This window comes from Pteropus medius, unplaced genomic scaffold (genome assembly GCF_902729225.1).
Source record: "Pteropus medius unplaced genomic scaffold, Ma_sr-lr_union100, whole genome shotgun sequence".
In the NCBI taxonomy this organism is placed as follows: Eukaryota; Metazoa; Chordata; class Mammalia; order Chiroptera; family Pteropodidae; genus Pteropus; species Pteropus medius.
In genome coordinates this window covers 2,115,043-2,131,981 of record NW_024350927.1, presented here as the reverse complement: position 1 = coordinate 2,131,981, position 16,939 = coordinate 2,115,043, and the positions used below count along the sequence as shown (strand labels likewise).

The 16,939-nt window shown below is 58.1% G+C and overlaps 2 protein-coding genes across 2 annotated transcripts in view; one reads left to right on the top strand and one right to left on the bottom strand.

Moving 5' to 3' along the window:
• Positions 1-1,924, top strand: part of LOC120585699 (chloride channel protein ClC-Kb) — an 11,605-nt gene extending 9,681 nt beyond the window's left edge. The window contains exons 17-20 of the mRNA XM_039842023.1: positions 6-47; positions 202-285; positions 1,043-1,129; positions 1,482-1,924. Coding sequence (XP_039697957.1) covers positions 6-47; positions 202-285; positions 1,043-1,129; positions 1,482-1,529 — 261 coding nt within the window. The 3' untranslated portion in view covers positions 1,530-1,924. The remainder of the gene's footprint in view (positions 1-5; positions 48-201; positions 286-1,042; positions 1,130-1,481) is intronic.
• Positions 1,925-2,893: 969 nt separating this feature from the next.
• On the bottom strand, positions 2,894-16,704 carry FAM131C (family with sequence similarity 131 member C). The gene is given in 8 exon segments (XM_039842118.1): positions 2,894-3,064; positions 3,067-3,270; positions 3,929-4,039; positions 4,304-4,486; positions 6,532-6,625; positions 6,885-6,920; positions 7,802-7,920; positions 16,487-16,704. Coding segments are annotated over 8 exon segments (810 nt in total). The 5' UTR covers positions 16,509-16,704; the 3' UTR covers positions 2,894-3,023.
• Positions 16,705-16,939: the final 235 nt, after the last annotated feature.

Here is a 16,939-nt window from a genome sequence, read left to right as displayed (position 1 = left end):
TGCAGGCTCTCCAGGCTGAGCCTCCCTCTTGGGCACCAGGGCACCAGGTGGGTACTCGTGTTGGGTGTTGGGAGGGGGCGGGGGGTCAGCAGGGTTGTGAAGGGACAGGCCAGCTGACCTGTGGGAGAGGTGGTTTGAGAGGGGCAGCCCGGGGAAGGAGAAGGCTGGCCCAGGCCCCCATAACCCTTCCCCCACCCCCAGTGGTGTCTCCAGGACATCTTGACTCGGGGCTGCCCCACGGAGCCAGTGACCCTGCAGCTGTCCCCGGAGACTTCCCTGCACCAGGTAATGGGGAGACTTCGGGCATGGGGCAGACAAGAACCCTAGGGCGGAGGGGAGGAGCCTGAGAGGGAAACTTCAGCTCCAGCTTTCCTGGCACACAGTGTGGCTGCCTGTAACTCCTGGGCCCACTTGCTCATCTGCAGAACAGACATAGCAGTTCCTGCCCTCTCTGAGCCTCGCTCTGGGGATGTTGGATGATGCAGAGACTAGAGAAGTGAGAGGACTTGCAAAATAGAAGCCTCCGGGTAGAGAGAGGCAGTGGTTAAAGCTATGTCCTTACATCACGGCACACATGGGTTTCAATTTCAGACACACCACATTCTTTCACCCTGTGTGATCTTGGGCAAATTATTTAATCACTCTACCTGCTGATACCAAGTCCCCCACACCCCACGAACACAGAGCCTGCAACACTGGGTCAAGGAGGGGCAGAAGCAGAGACCTAAGGATGGACCCAACCCCTCGGTGCCACAGGATGATGCTAGATTAACAGGACTTTTCCACTGGTCCCTTGTGTGGACTCTGGCAACCTCTGCTGGTCACTTTGGACATTGCAGGCCCAGCTCCTGATATTCCACCCACCATCACCCACCCCCTTCCCTTCCCTGCTGAGAGACGTGGGGGCATGGGTACCACCGGGCAGAGCCCAAGCCAGAGCCTCCACCTCTGCTCAAAGCCCTCAGGTTAGGGAGAAGTTGAAGCCAGAGGGGCGGGTGGGTGCCATCTGTCCTTCAGGGTTTCCCAACGACCCTTCTTCCAGGCACACAACCTCTTCGAGCTGTTGAACCTTCAGTCCCTCTTCGTGACGTCCCAGGGCAGAGCCGTGGGCTCCGTGTCTTGGGTGGAGGTACCAGGGCCCCCAGGGCTGAGCAAAGCAGAGGAGCCATGCTCGGGCAGGCTGGGGAGGCAGAGGGCCCCGATATCTTCCCATCCAAACGTGGAGGGGCCTCATGGGATTTGACAAGCCCTGCTTCCTGGTCCAGAGTAGCCACTGGGCCTGGCTACTCCTGCCTTATTTTGTAGCCAGTGGCCAGCCCTGTCCACCTCTGGGCCTCTGTGGTCCCATCTGTGCAATGGGGAGGCACTGGCTCTACCGCTCACCCTAGAATTAACCCTGAGGAGTGTCAAATGAGACGAGAGACCCCATGCTTGACTTCCTCTACACTTTCCCCCTAAAATGCCCTCTTTCTCTGTTCTAGTTGAAGAAAGTAATTTCCAACCTGACAAACCCACCGGCTCCAAAGTGAGCGAGCCCGGCACGCTGAAACGAGCCCCCTCCGCTGCCTGCCGAAGGCTGGGCAGACGTCCTGTTTCTCCTCGACCGTCACGCACCCCTCGCCTCCAGCCCAGCTCAGCTCCTCAGCGAAGCGGGCAGGCCCAGCTCAGCACCGAAAAGGGCCCCATGTTCACTATGTCCCATCCTCGGGTGGGACAAGTGCTACATGCCTCGAAGGACAAATCCCACCTCGGACAGAGCTCAGAATGCGAGACGGCAGAAAACCAGCTCACAGTATGTGCTCAGTGCAAGTTCATCAACTTCGCCGATGAAGAGGTTGGTGTACGTTGTCACCAAGGGCGGGTGCAGATGCCCCCTAGGGGTTGTTTGACTCCCAGCCAGAGGCTCCTGAGAAAAATAAAGCCATCCCCCAGAGACGCAGTTCATCCCTCATTCCAGCCCCACAGTGCCGACGTGGCACCTCAGCTCTTCCCGTGCTGGCCTTGAGGGAGCTCTTGGGGTCCCCGGTGGTTGTGGGCATTGCAGGCCTGGGTCCCTGGTCTCCCACTCCTCACGCCCCCATTCCTGGCAGGGTCCCCCACCAGGTCTCACGATGCTTGTCCTCATGTAGAAGCAGGACCCTGTGGCCCCATTACCGTCACCCCAGCCCCAGGCTCCCCTTGGCTGAGCCAGTGTTGATAAAGTGGGGTCCCCAGGTATGGTTCCTCGGGGAGTCCACAGAACCTTGGGCATCCTCCATGGAGACTCTCCTAGCTGGGCAGCAGCACGTTGACCAGTGGTATGAGTGTTGGGAGTTAGGGGCTTTCCCCTAAGTCCATTTAGACATCCCTCCAGGACCCCCAAGGACATGCCTGCTCCAGCAGAGACCAGGCCAAGTTCACCCAGCTTCAATTCACCACTTTAATGTCTTTAGAGAACCTTCTAAAGGAAGAGGGGAAGAGGGTGCCTGGAGGGGGAGCTGGGGCATAGGGGTTCAGAGAGTGAGGGACAGACAGATGCTCCATGAGATAGGTCCCCCCGTGATGACAGCTTAGGAGCAGACGCTTAGCTACCAGAAGAGGCTACCCCACCTCTGATGCGGGGCTGAAGCCCAGAGGGAGAGGGGGAGGGCCTGAGCCCCGGGGTCAAGGCAGGGTCCCCAGGACCCATGCCAAGTGGGTGTCCCATGGTCGTCCGCCCGGAGGCCTGGCTGCTGGCTCCTCTGGGCAGCCTGCCGTGGTGTCTGCTGAGTCCTCGAGCTTGCTGATGGCAGAAACCCTGCAGGGGAAGCTGCCCACCTGAGCCAGTGAAGAGGGACAAGGAGGATATGGCTCCCACTGCTCAGGGCAGGTCCATGGAGGCACAGAGTGGTCCACAAGGAGTACTGGCCCCCATCCCCGCCTCGCCCACCCCGTGCCAGCCCTGAGGGGCCAAGAGAGGCCCAGCCCGACCTGATGCCCTGATACACCTGGGCTGCCCACCAGGCAAGGTAGTGTGAGCAGGATCCGGGCCCCACGGTCCCGCCTCAGTTATAGAACACCTCGTCCTCTGAGAGGGAGCCGCTTCTACTGAGGGGAGGGAGCCCTGCAGGCAGGCCCCACCCTCAGACCCCGGGCCCCCCGGCAGCCGCTGCCAATGCTGCTGTTCAGGGCCGGGGGGCTGTGGGGCAGCAGCCGTGATGGGGGTCTCCTCGGGTGAGGGCCAGCCATCGGGGGAGAGGCCTGGGGAGGAGAAGGCCAGAAGACTGTCCTGAAGGTGGATGCTCTCCAGGTCTGGAAAAGCAAAGGGAGGCGGGGTGAGGGACAAGGTCCCGGACCCTGCCCCTCGCCCGCTTCTGGTGTGTGAGTACAGGCAGGGGGCAGAAGACCAGCCTCCAAGCCCTGCTTTGTCACGGCCAAGCTCTGTGACCTTAGGCAAGTCACTGAACCTCTCTGAGCCCGTTTCTCCCTGGGGTTATAGGAGTGGTGGTGGCAGAGAGCAGTGCAGTTAAGAGAAGCTCCGTGTGGGAGCCTTCTGTGCTCTGAGAATTGGGACAACCAGGGTTCTTCCCAGGCCTCCCCTCCCTCCACCATCAGAGGGCGGAGGAAATGAGAAAATCCGCTGGTGAAGGACCACGCAGGACCCAGCTGCGTGAAGCCACAGTAGCAGCCCTGGGTTCTACTAGGAAAGTGTTTGGCTGTGCTTGGTGTTAAGGGTCAGAGCCTGGCTCTTTGTATAGTAAGCCCTTAATTCGTATTATCTATTATTATTATTTTTTCCTTTATGCTCTTGGCACTCCTGGGCAATGGGCAGGTTAAGTATCGTCAGCCTCATTTTTTGGACGAGGAAACTAAAGTTGAGGGGAGGAGGGGCTTGGCTGAGGTCACAGGGCAGGCATCCAGCGCCAGCTCTGCCCCACCCACCCCACCCTGGCGCCCACCCAGGCAGTACCCTGCAGTTGGACCATGTCCTGGGGGACGTCCTCGGGGTGCAGCTCCTCGTCGTCCAGAGAGGACCAGGCGCTCAGTGTGGCCTCCGTGATGGCAAACTGCTCAGCAACCCCTATGGGGGACAGTGGGACCCAGCTCAGAGGGGGCGTGGTGGTGGTGGGGGGTGCACAGTGCCAGGACGGGCTGCCACCCAACAGCCTGGGAGTTAGCTGGGCTGTCCATCCAAGCCCCAGGGATCAGAGTGCCCACCTAATGCCCCGGCCACCCCTCGCCTTGCTTTTTCCTGCTGAGACAATTCCCGGGTGTCAATGCTGCGTCCCCTAAGGACCAGATCCCTGGCCGGTCCCTGTCCCTGAGCTCCCCTTTTCCCACTGACCTGCAGCAAAGCGGGCCTCACGCAGCTCGTCTGGCAGGCAGCAATAATGCTCGTCCTCGTCTGGGGACAGCTCCCAGCCGGACTGCTGGGCGCTCCAGCCCTTCCACTCGATGAGGTGGGCCACACGGCCACGTGCCATGGCTGTGGGCTTTGTGATGTGGTCCTTGATGCTCTGCACCACCCCTGGGGACATCGAGGGCAGTCAGGTGACTGTCTTGACACAAGGCCCAGCTCAGAGCCCCACCTCCAATATCCCAAGCCCCCCAATAGCTCAGGCCCATCCACGGCTCGTACCCCACATCCATTCAAGGCCCCTTGTTCTCACAGCCCTGCACCTACCAATGCCTTGTACCCATCTAATTCCTATGCCTGCCAATGCCTTGTGCCTCCCTGCCCCACGCCCTCCCCCAGCCCTAGGGCCCCCCTCACTTAGGTGCTCCCCACCCACCTGCAGGCCCCAAGCTCTCCTAGTGTCCCGCTCCCAGTCAGTGTCCCCGCCCACTTCCGGCTGCTTCTTCCCCAGTCCTGCCACAGCGCATTCCCTTTCTGACCAAGTTCAGACCCAAGGATATCCGCTCAAGGAGCCATCCACTCAATATCCACCCAGCTCTCCCCTTGCCCATTAAGTAACAAGTGTGGCGAGAGCAGACCCCGTGTCTAGCCCAGTGCCAGCTCTGCCAAGAGTGAGATCTGCGAGGGGTGCAGCAGGCAGGGAAGACTTCCTGTAAGAGGCAGACTGAAGTGCAGCTTTGAAGGTGGGTTGGGTTGGACAGATCGGGGCAAGACTGAAGGCTTTTTCAGAGATAAGATGATGAAGGCATGGAAGAGTCTGGCGTGATTCCAGTATGCTGGGACTGGGGTGGCAGAAGAAGCTGGGGTGCCCAGACTGGGGGCTGAGAGAGCCAAGCTGAGGGCACCAAAGTTCTCCTTATAGCAGCGGGAGCCACAGCAGGGTGGTGAGCAGGAGAGTGACAGGTGAGCTCTGTTGTTTAGGAAGAGCGTCCTAATCAGGGGCTTAGCGGCCAAAGGTGGAGGCAGGGGGTCACTAGGGACCCAGCAAGAGACAGGGCAAGGGCTGGGCAGCTGCGGAGGAGGGCCTGAAGGAGTTCTTAGGACGAGACCTCTTGGATGTGGAAGCTGACAGGATTTTCAGGAGTGATTCAGCATCTCCTTTAATAGCAGTGGACGACAGATCTGTGGGTCACGGGGACCCCAAAGCCATGATATGAAGAATGGCAAGACTTAAGAAAGATCGGGCATCCACAAAGGAAGCTAGAGACGAAACACTGGGAAAATGGGAAAGATGGGAGGTGCGTAGGAAGGGGCGAACCCCTGCCCCAAGATGGGGCGCGTCGGCAACCAGAGGTGGTTTTCGGAAGTGGTCCAAGGGGTCCTTGAAGGGCAGGTGAGGTCGAAGGAAGGGGTTTCGGGTGGAGGGAACAGTGTAGGCAAATGTGGGAGCAGGAAGGGAGTTAATGAAATGCGAGCCTGACCTGTATTGAGCAAAGCCAGGAGCAAAGGAACTGCTGAGAACGGCCCAGAAGCCTGTGCTGTGGGCCACCTGGGCAGATGCTGTGGCAGAGTCCCTATCCTGGCCTGCGTGCCTAACCCCCAGCGCTCACACCTGCACGCTTCTCTGGAGACTCGCCCTTAGCTGATGGCAGCTGCCTCAGCCAGAGATGTCAGGAGTGGGGGGTGGGAGGGAAAATCCTCCCCAGGGGCTACCAGCCACTGACTGATGGAATAATATGATGTCAGCCCCCTCCCCTCAAAGGGCAGTGAATTCTGCAGTGCGATTCATGGCTCAGAGAGAGGAGGCTTCTGCTGCCACGTCTCTGCTCCTCCCTTGTCCTGCCCCACAGCCCTCACTCCTACAGGTGGCCCTTGAGAAAATGCCTCAGTAGATCACACACAATTCCTGACTCTGGCTCTGCGTCTAGAGAACTGACCCAAGGTGGCGTCTGCTGCAGAGAGACAGGGTGACCACACCAGGCAGACATCTGAAAAATCGGGCCATCCCCTCAGAGCTTCTGGAGGCCCCAACAATCTAACCCTTGGGGGCGGGAGCCCCACGTCACTACTTCCTGCAGAATCCAGCTCGGAGCCTGGCACTGAGAAAATGACTCCACGGGGCCGCAGTCCTGCCAGCTGCAATTGATCCTTGCAGCCCTACAGCTAGTGTCCAGGGTGGACAACGGAAACTCCAGGAGAGAGCAGCTGGTACCCACCCACGAGGGACGAGGTGGCCAGGGCTGCCACGTTGTAGTTGCTGGAGCAGGATCTAGAGTCGGACAGGTAGCCATTGGTGGTCTGGAAGCACCTCTGTGGGAGGGGGAGGGGTGAGTAGGTAGGGGAGACCTGCCCAACATCCTCATTACCCAGCCTCCCCAGGGCCCCTGGGCAGTGGACAGGGCCAGGGTGATCCTGCCAACTGCCACGGGACCATTCCCCACCACCGTTTTCATCAGGCACCCCTCCCCCAGGGCTGGCAGGACTTGGTGCCCAGGCTGGGTCCAGTGGAGGGAGGGGCAGTGGTGTCAGCCGCGGCTGACCAGACTGGGCCACAGGAAAGTGCACTGACCTGCCAAGGATCCCAACAGAAATCCATCTGTTTGTCCTAAAATAAGAGAAGAGGATCAGGCAGGGCTTGGCACATTGTGCCAGCAGGTGGCATGAGTCTTAGGGTCCTGGGTGGAGGTGTGGGTCAGCCCTCTGATGCTCCCTGAGGGTGGGGTCTGCCTGCTCGTGAGTTGTGCCCGGTGTCCCCTGGCATGCAGAGAAAGAAGTGGGGAGGGTGGCCCTGCCAGGGGAAGCAGTGGGTGAAAGGGACAGATCAGACCTGTGTTTGAGTTTTGACTCTGCCAGTTCTGCCTAGGTAGCCTGAGACTAGTGACTTAACATCTTGCAACATAAGTTTCTTCCTCTATAAAATAAGATAATGCCATTTACCTCTGGTTGTGGAGAAACATAAGCGACATAATGTAGGCAAAGTGCCTAGCATAATGCTTAGCATGTGGTATGTGCTCAAAATTTTAAAAAGATCATTATATCATGTGGTAGGCTCAAGCTACAACCTCTGGGGCAGGGGTGGAAATTATGCAGCAGGATTGGAGGTTACTAGCAAGATCTCCCTAATCTATCTGGACTGAGAATTCTATTCCTTTTACTCTCCAGTAGGGAGTGCAGGCTACTAGGGATTCCTGGGCTGGTAAGAGAAGTTGTTACCTGCAAGCCTGAGTTAATTTGGGTGGGAAGCCCTTCAGGGTGGGATCCTCTCTTTTAAATAAGCCTGATCCAGTTCCTGGATGCCCAGCCCATTTCACACCTCTGCCCAGCTGAATACCAAACCTTAAGGGTTTTGATCCCATGAGAACTAGCCAAGCTTGGGGAGGGGAGGAGACTGGGATGGTTTCTGCCCCCTATGGGGAGCTGGAGGGGACAGCCCAGGAGCCAGGGCAGAGACAGGGGTGAAGGTGGAGATGAAGCATGACCAGTTACCTTGCCAGTGACGTAGTCTGGAGCAATGGTGGGTGGTGGGTGGTGGGAGGGCAAGTCTGGGCTCAGGGTGTCTGTGCCCTGAGGCATGGGGCAGTCCTTGTGGGCACTTGTGAACAGATCTGGAAATAAGAAAGACAGGAGGAACTTAGAAAAACTGAGTGTTCTGCTTACAAGCTCGTTCAGGTCAGCCCTGGGAGGCGGGTGTTACTTTATTATTACCTGTCCTCGTTTTGTAGGAAACAGACTCAAACCCACATCTGGCGAGAAGTCCAGCCAGGCTCTCCTCCTGCTGGGTCCCCTCGGTGGGAATTACTTGCCCATCTGCTTGTCACCCCATTTTCACAATTCTAGCCCTCACGTTCCAGCACTTTTTTGACCCCACAGAGACCTCCAATCAATTTCCCCTACTACTTTCCACTAATAAACAAACAAACAAACAAACAAACAAAACTATCAGAGCATGATGACTGAGGTGGGAAGTGAGTGGCCCACACGGTCACAGGGAGGACCACGTCGAATCGGGTGGTCAGGAAAGGCCTCTCTGAGGAGGTGACCTTGAGCTGAGACTTGAATTTTTGGGTTGAATGGAAGAGGACTTCTCCACCCACACGGGATAACAGGAAACATCCCTATTAGTCATTCGATTAATGCATTTATTTACTCTTTGAGGCATTCAAAGGTATTAGCTGAGCACCTGCTATGCGTCAGGCACAGTTCTGGGACCCAGTGACGAACAGGACAGAGATGGGTTCTGTTCATGGAGCTGACATTCTAGTCGGGGAGACAGATCATTAACCAAACACAATGAATAAGATCTGTTAGACAGCGATAACAACTGAAGAAAAAAGATGAGGGGCTGCGTGACTCGGGAGGGGGACTGGAGAGGGCTTCTCAGAGCTGAGGCCTGAGTGTCACGAAAAACCCAGTTACGTAAGCATCTGGGGGATCGTCATTCATTCATTCATCTATGCATCCATTCATTCTTTCACCCACTTGGCATCCCTCTATCGCATGTCTACACTGTGCAAGCCCCTGGGGATTAAGACTTTGTCACTTCATCAGGGAGTCCCCTGTCTGATGGACAAAACCAGCCCCAACGCTTCCCCTTCAAACACAAGACTGACCCGGAAGAACCAGCCAAGAACTCTTCTTTCTATACCCCGCTTTCTGGTGTGATGGCCCTGAGTTCTCACATCCATCTAGAGAGCTAGGAATCTGTCACTCGACTTTACAGGTGAGGAAACTGAGGCACAGAGGGGAAAGCCACTAGCCCAAGGCACTCAGCCCGTAACTGGCAGTCAGGATCTGAGCCCTATCGGTCTGACACCGAGGTTCACTCTCTTCCAAAGCATAGAGGATTCTTCCATGAGTTCTGGCAGGCTCTGGGCTGCACAGGAGAGCTGATGGGGAAGCTGGCCAGGATGGGGTGCTGGGAGGAAGGTGTCCCAGTCAGGGGTGCAGCTTGCACAAAGCCGTGGAGTCTGGAAGGGAGGACTGAGCAGGGGCATCTGGGCTATTGCAGGACACTCACCCAGCCTCCAGCCCATCCTGTCCTGGGCGCTGGCTCCCACCACTCATGGTATGGAAGCAGGCAGGGCTTCCTGGAGGGAGCTGAGGCCAAGGAGGTCCGGAGTGGGAGGTAGGAGGCATCAGGCAACCCCAGAGGCAGGGAGGGAGCTGGCTGCAGTGGATTTGCAGACTTGCAGAGGTGTTGACAGGGAGGTAAAGTGAGCACCGGAGGGTGGTGTGGGTGCTCCACCCAACCCCCCAGATCCCTTGGGGTTGTTTTCTCCTAGTTCTGTGGTTTGCCTCCAAGGACAGCACCCATGACTCTTTCTAGGCAGGATGCTCTCCTGAAACTACCTGAGAATTTAGAGTGGGTGCAGGACCCCAGCTCTTTGGCTTGGGGTCAGAACACTCAGAGCTTAACTTTCATTCCAGACTCCCCTGTGGGATCAAGCTAAGGTCACCCCCTTGGGACACCCTTTTCTGGCTTCAGCTCTCTCTATTCCTTCCTATATCAGTTGTACCCCAATCCTTGTTTCAGAGTCTGCTCCAGGGCCAGCTGGGTCAGGCTCTGGTGCCAGACTGTCCAAATCCCAGCTCCGCCCTTCACTGCCTGTGGGACCTTGAGCGAGTGACTCTGCCTCTCTGAGCTTCTGTTTTCCTCATTTGTAAAATGATCAGTTGATGGAGACTGTTCTTGTCCTTCAGGAATTGCCTGCGAGGATCCCAAACTGAGAACAAAGAGGCACAAGGGCCCATGTTTTGAAGAAAGCCACCCTCATTGTCGGGGGAGGGGTGCAGTCGCCCCAGCTACCCCAGCCTCAACTTCCCTTCTGACTGCGGTTACCTCTTTCTCCCAACAAATGGAATGTGGGGTTTCCCAGACACTCACTTGCAGAAATTTGGGATGCATGCAAAGGAGAGGCCAGCGTCTCACCCACTCCCAGGCGGGTGTCTGCACAGCTGGGAAGGGGGGTTCATAGGATAAAGGCTTTCTTTTTCTTTGTGTGTGTGTACTGGGTCATATTGCAAAATATATTTATGCCTATGGGTTTCAGTCAGAAAAGTGTGAGAGCCATCACTCATAAGGGTCCAGTGTGCACAAGCCAGGGCCACTGAGGTGCAGACAGGTGGCGCTGGCTACAGGCTGCCCCTAGGAACTTTGAAAGGTGCTGGAATATCTCTAAGGCTCCCGGCCATGGCGTGAGGCTGTTTTAAAACTTTGCGACTGAAGACAGAGAGTAAGGGGAGCTGAACACAGAGGAAGCTGGTAGGTCGTCAAAGGCCTGGAGGAGACATGACTGGAACAAGGTCATTCGTCTAGGAGCTGGTGGTGGACTTGGAGGACTCCTGGTTCCTGGCCCCTACCCGGCCTTCCTGCACCCAACCTCAGTTGAGGGGCAGGCGCCTCTGCCAAAGATGCCTTCTCCCCCTGAGGACTTTGGTCCTGTGATGTCACAGGCTAGTTGCCATGGAGACATCAGGTAATGAACCAGCCCAGGGTGAAATCACAGGCTGCTCTTCGCCCAGCTGGGACCGTGGCCTCGTCACCACTGGCAACTGGAAAAACACAGCATTTCATGTGAGGTGGGGGCTGGGGGACTGCCTGAGGGGGCCCTTAGCCACTGCTCCTGTGGGTGCCTCCCTCTCCCATGGGAGGGGGTGGGCTCCTCCCCCTTCCTGGGTCCACATCTTACTCCCCTGACCTCAAGGTCTGAAGCCCCTTCTCAGATCTGCTTCCTCCCCCACCTCCCTTGGCCATGGAAGTGACGGGCCTTTGGTTGCCATGGTAACCTGGAGGGGGCCATCTTGATCCTTCAAGGAGAGGGGTGTCATGCAGATGCCTCCTTCGGAAGACAAGCCTTCGACCAGAACTTCCCTGTTTACTAAGGATGCTTCCTGCCTCCCCAGGCCAGCTCCTCAGTCTGCTTTAGAGTCCAACCGCCAGACGGTCCCCCTGATGTGTAACCCACGCCCCTCTTGCTGCAAAGCGGCCACACTGGTTTTCTCTGCTTTTCCCTTTGGGGCATCTGCAGCATAACCGCTCAGGTCTGAGTCATCTCGCTCCTCTCCCCGTTCTCTGGCGCTTCACGTCCCAGCCCATTAGTCACCATGGGTGCCATGTCCCTGCAGAGGGAGGGCAGGGAGGGCCCGCGGTGAACCCGCTTTTCCTCAGCAGCTCAGAGAGGGGGAACCTCCTTTTGAAACCACATGATAACTGAGCAGCAGCCTGTGTCCGAAACCCCTGGCGATGCGGGTCCCTGGGCAACCTGGGGCTTCCGCTCGAGGCTTCTCAGGCCCCTGTGGCCGAACATGTGGTACAGTCCCTCCAGCCCACCACTCATCCGGTGCGTAGTGCCCAGCCGTCAGGTGCCCGGCTCTGGCCCTGGCTCCAAAGCGAACGCAGTGAGCAAGGCGTTCCTCTCGCAGTCCCTGCCCTGGGTTCGAATCCCAGCTTTTCACTGCCAGCTCCAGGGCTGTGGGCTTGTGACACGGCCCCTGTGCACCTCAGGGTTCTCGGCTGTGAAGTGAGGATAGTGCAGTCCTCTGGAAAAGGGTAGCCGTGAGGGTGAGGCCCCTGCCACAGCACGGTCTCCAGACAAGACGTCTTCTCTGTCCCTGTCCCCTCCTGGACCTCAGATCCTCCTTCTGAACCAAGGGACAGACCTCGGTCACCACTCCTTTGATCCTGTCCTTAGGGCTGCAGCTTGCTCTAGGGCAGCGGTCCCCAACCTTTTTGGCGCCTAGGAGAATCTAACGCCTGAAGGTCTGGGGAGGAGCTGAGGCGGTGATGCTGGCGCTGGGGAGCGGCTGCGAATACAGATGAAGCTTCACCAGCGGCTCACCTCCTGCTGTGCGGCCGGTTCCTAACAGGCCACGGACTGGTATCGGTCCATGGCCCGGGGTTTGGGGACCCCTGCCTTAGGGGCTCTGCGGTGGGAGGCCACCCAGTGTGAGCCCTTGGTCTCTCTGCCTGGAGTGAGTCGCTGCCATGGCAGCAGGCCATCGCTCTGAGTTTGGCTCAGCCTCGAGTAGATAAAGTGCCCCCATTCCCCAGGACATTTGTTTATAGGTCACCAGAACCACGGCAGTAGCTTCATCTGTGAGTTGGTACAGCTCAGAGATGCTCAAAGGGGTCCCTTTCCAGGCCTAACCAAGGATGGAGGGTGACAACAGGCTCTTCTCTAGGACCTTCCACACACCCCGGCTCCTTTCTACGTCCTCTGCGATCCTGTGGCCCAACCTCTTTGAAACACGCTGCTCTAGCCTCACCTCCTCCAGGCAGTCTGCCTAGATTGGCCTCAGCTGTTTTAGGCTACTCTCTTACCAGCAGCCCTGATGGGCAAAGTCTGGCCTGCAGTGATTTGCGGCCACTGTTCATTAAACACCAAGCGTGTGTCAGGTACTGTCTTACGCTATTTCAACCATGAGCTCTCATTTAACCCTCACAACTCTGTTAGGCCCATTTTATAAATGGGGAAACGAAGGCTCAGAGAGGTTAAATCACTTCTGCAAGATCAGCAGCTCGTAAGTGGGGCTCACACCTAGGCCAGTCTACGACTCCAAAGTTTGGGTTCCAACTACTAACCAACGCCGATCTCCTCCTGAGAGGGCCATTTTTCCAAGTGTGTGTGTCTGTGTGTTTGTGTCTGTGCGCTGTGTCCTGCCTCTGCCATCAGACTCCTAAGGTCGCGTCCCCCTCCTCAGATTGGGAGCTCTGAAAGGGCGAGGCCCCATCGACTCCTCGCTCGGTCTCCCCACAGTGCCGAGGGTAAGACTCTGCTCCGTGGTTCTGCTAAGGCCACGGGGAGACAGGACGAGAGGGGCGGGGAGGGGGGTCATGGCCAAGGAGCCCTGGGCACTGTGGGTGGCTATGGTCAGCCTTCTTAGGGCTTGGGCCTCATCCCAGACATAATCAGACATCTGACCTTTCAGAAGAAAGTCCTCAGCCCCCAGTTTCTGCTCTTACAACCCCCTTGTCAGTGCCCCATGCACTGAGCCCTCCTGTGGGGCCAGGAGACTGATGGGTTGCTCTGGAGGAAAAGGCTGGGGTCAGGTAGGGGGCAGGCCGAGAGGTCCCAGTGCCGGGGGCTTGGGGCGGACACTGAGAAACCCTGGAGCTGGAGAGAAGGGGGAGCAAATCTAACTCCCCTTTGCTCCATATGAATTGTCACCAGTGGTGACAGCAAAGCCAAACCAAATACTAACCACTGGGGTTATTCCAGAGAGTTGCTTTTTTTAAAGCACTGGCCACGAGTTCTCTCCACGTGGGGGACATGAAAAGGCAAAGAGCAGAGGTTTCGTGCTCAGGCTCTGGGGTCACGCAGACCCGGAGTCCAATCCTGCCTCTCTGTGTCCTGGCTACGTGACCTCAAGTAAGACACTTCCTGTCTCCAAGCCCCATGTCCCTCTTCCCAGGCTGAAGGAGGACCAACTAGGTCAGCAAGGTGAAAGCTGCCTGGCTCAGGATAAACGTCCAACAAACAATAGCTTAAAAATAGATAATGAACACAAAATAGCTCCGGAAAACAGCGTTTGTTGCCTTAATCTGGTTCCAATTACTTTCCCCATGTCCTGAGCACCTCAAGTGCCTGCCGCCCACTACTTTTCCCATGAAAAGGCTGGGGCTCGACGCCTCTATAGCTTCCCCTTTCCCAGACAAGAGGGTCTCGATTAGCTGTCTGGACAAAAGGGTAATAATGAAAAAAGTAATAGCTAACACTTATGAGTGCTTACTATATGCAGGTATTGGCCCAAATGCTTTATGTGAATTAAGTCATTTAATTCCCTCCCAACAACCCTAAAACATCAATACTTGTATTATTCCCATTTTAGAGATGAGAACACTGAGATACATAAACAAGGTTAAGTAGCTGGCCAAGGTCGCAGAGCTAGTGATGATAGAGCAGGGATGCAAACCTAGGCTGGCTGGCACCGGCGTCTGCACTCCTGACCTCTCAGGCCTGGCACGGAGAAGCTCACTGCTGCCGGAGGCTGGGAGCGGGCAGCTCTCCTAGGTGCGGTGTGTACCTGGGGTTTAAGGTTTGGCAGGGGTGGCCCCAGCTGGGTGCAGGCATCAGCATGAGGCTCCAATTCCTGGTCTAGCTTCAGGCTGTGTACCTGGCACAGGGAAGCGCTTGGAGCAAGGGGGGCCTGTTATTAGCGATTTCGTGCAGGTGTGCAGACCGGGCTCTTGGGGCCCAGAAGCCCATGGAAACCCGCAGCCGGAGAGGGGCAGGACAGGAGCCGGGGCTGAGGGCTGGCCGTGTGGTGCAGAGGCTAAGAGCCCAGGCTCTGAAGTCGGCCTGATTGGGTTCAAATCCTGTCCCTGGTATTTCTTATCTGCGGGCCCCTGGGCAAGTCACTCAACTCCCCTCTATTTAGTGTCCCCATTTGTAAAATGGGGACAGTGATAGTATGTACCCCTTAATGGTTGTGCCTAAAAGGTCCCAACCAGTACCTGGTAAACGGAGCACTCAGTGACAATTAGAGGGGTGAGGGGCCTCCACTCAGGGGTTCAGCCACTCAGCGTCTCTGGGACGATGGTCGATGGTCCTCATATCCTGTCAGAGGACCTGGGCCCCAGTCCTCACACTGCCTTGAGTGACCTTGGCAGGTCCTAAGTAACCTTGGCAGTTTCCCTTCTTCCCCGGCCTCTGAACTGTGTTCAGCGGGTCTGCGGCTCACAGGCAGGTCCCCCAGTGCCTGGCATGGAAAAGCCGAGTGATGGGGAGCACTAGGCGACTGCCCAGAACCTTCGGGTTCTGGAGACACACTGAGAGCCCATTACACCGAAAGAACCGGAAACACTCTTCACTGTCAAAACCACCTTTCGACTCCGGCCAGGCTGCAGCCCTCACGAGGGCAGGTGCTGTGCGGGGCTTGTCGGTGCTGGATGCCCAGCGCGTACATGGTGCCCAGCACACAGTAGGTGTCGTGTTAATATCAGCTTAAAGACTGAATAAGTGAATGAGCCTCACACAACCTAACCCCCACCGTGATTCCAGCCCGGACACCCTGCTGAGACATCCTGAGTCACTTACCTGCATGGACCAGTGGGCAGAGCCCTGAGAGTCCAGAGAGGGAGGAGTGTTATGCTCCTTCCTCAACACCTGCCAGGACCAGCTCCCCCCCGCCCCCGGGGCCTGCCCAGCCCTCTCCAAGGCCCGTTCATCCATCATCATCGCCTAAGGAAGCCATTGGGGGTGATGGGTGGGGTGGCAGCCCCGCAAGGCCCTGCGGTTGGAGTCAGTGGATTTGGCCAGCACCTCTACCCCAGCCCCGCCCCCTCCCACTGTGGGGTGAGGACCGGTGGTGGGAAATGGCCCAGCCGACCTCTTCAAAGTGCTGCTCAGCAGCCCGCTTGGAAGCTGGAGAATTCCTAAGACCAACCTGCCACTCTCCAGGGCAGGCCGCTCCTGCTCCCAGGGCCACCGCAGAGAGAGCAGGGGGCTCAGCACAGGAGGAGGACAGTGAAGAGTGCCAGTCCGGCTAGCGTTTAAAGCTCAGGGACAGAGAGAAAGTCTCAGGGGTTACTGAGAACATCAGCTGTCTCTGTCCCCGCTTCCTGTCCCCTGACCAAGGATGGGGGTAAGGACGAAGAGTTCGTGGGGAGGATGGGGAAAGAAACCTTCTCTATAACCTGTTCACCTCCATTAACCCCTTGCTGCCAATGGGGTTCAGGGATAGGAGCATGGGATAAGGGGACAGAATGGGGGACACTGAGCCAGTGAGCCTGTGTCTTGAGTGGGTGTGGGAGGGTGATCTCCTGGTTCCCCCTCCCCACCCTGAGTACCTCCACATAGTCAGGAGCCACCAGAAGTCACCTGGCCCTCCAAAACACATGGCAGGGGGTGTGTGGCTGCAGAAAAGGAAGGGACCTTGTTTCATGCCACCTGCCAGGGGCTGGTTCCAAACGCGGCTGTGGCTGCGGTGCCCTCCCACGGCTCTCTCCCCATGCTGACCCCCATCCTCCCATTCCTTGTCCCCTAGGGCTCAGCGGGGCGGGGGGGGGGGGGAAGGGGTGAGGGGGTGGCTGATCAGGAAGGACTGATAACGTCCCCCTTCCCACCCCCCCAGGCAACTCCCCAGTTTCCTTGGAGTGGCTGGAGGGGACATGCACGTGTCCCAGGCGCGGGGACCAGGACCCTGACCCCTACCGGCCCGCAGCCCCCTCACCTCGCGACACGCAGGAGCCCATCACGGGGCCGCGGGGCCGGGCCGCTGCGCCTTGGGTGCGTCGGGCCGCCGGGCGCTCATGTCTCCGCGGCCCGGGACTCACGCGCGGAGCGGGCGCAGCTGGAGGGCGGGCGGGGAAGGGGCCGGGGCTGCACTGGGCTCGGCCGCCGCTCCGCGGTGTTGTCCCCGCTGCTGCTGCCGCCGCCGCCGCCGCCGCCTCCCGCTCCAGCTCCTGCCAGCACCGCGGGCGGGAGGGGGGGCCCCCGGGACTGCTCGCTCGGAGCCGGGAGCGTGGAGCCGCGTGAGGACGCCCGCCCCTTCCCAGCCCCCGGCGCCACCGCCTGGCGCACCTGTTGCCGCAGGCTGGGCTGGGGGCTGGGCTGGGGGCTGGGCTGGGGCTTGGGTGGGTTAGGGTACAGCGGGCGGGGTGGGGGTTACTTCTGGCCACTTACC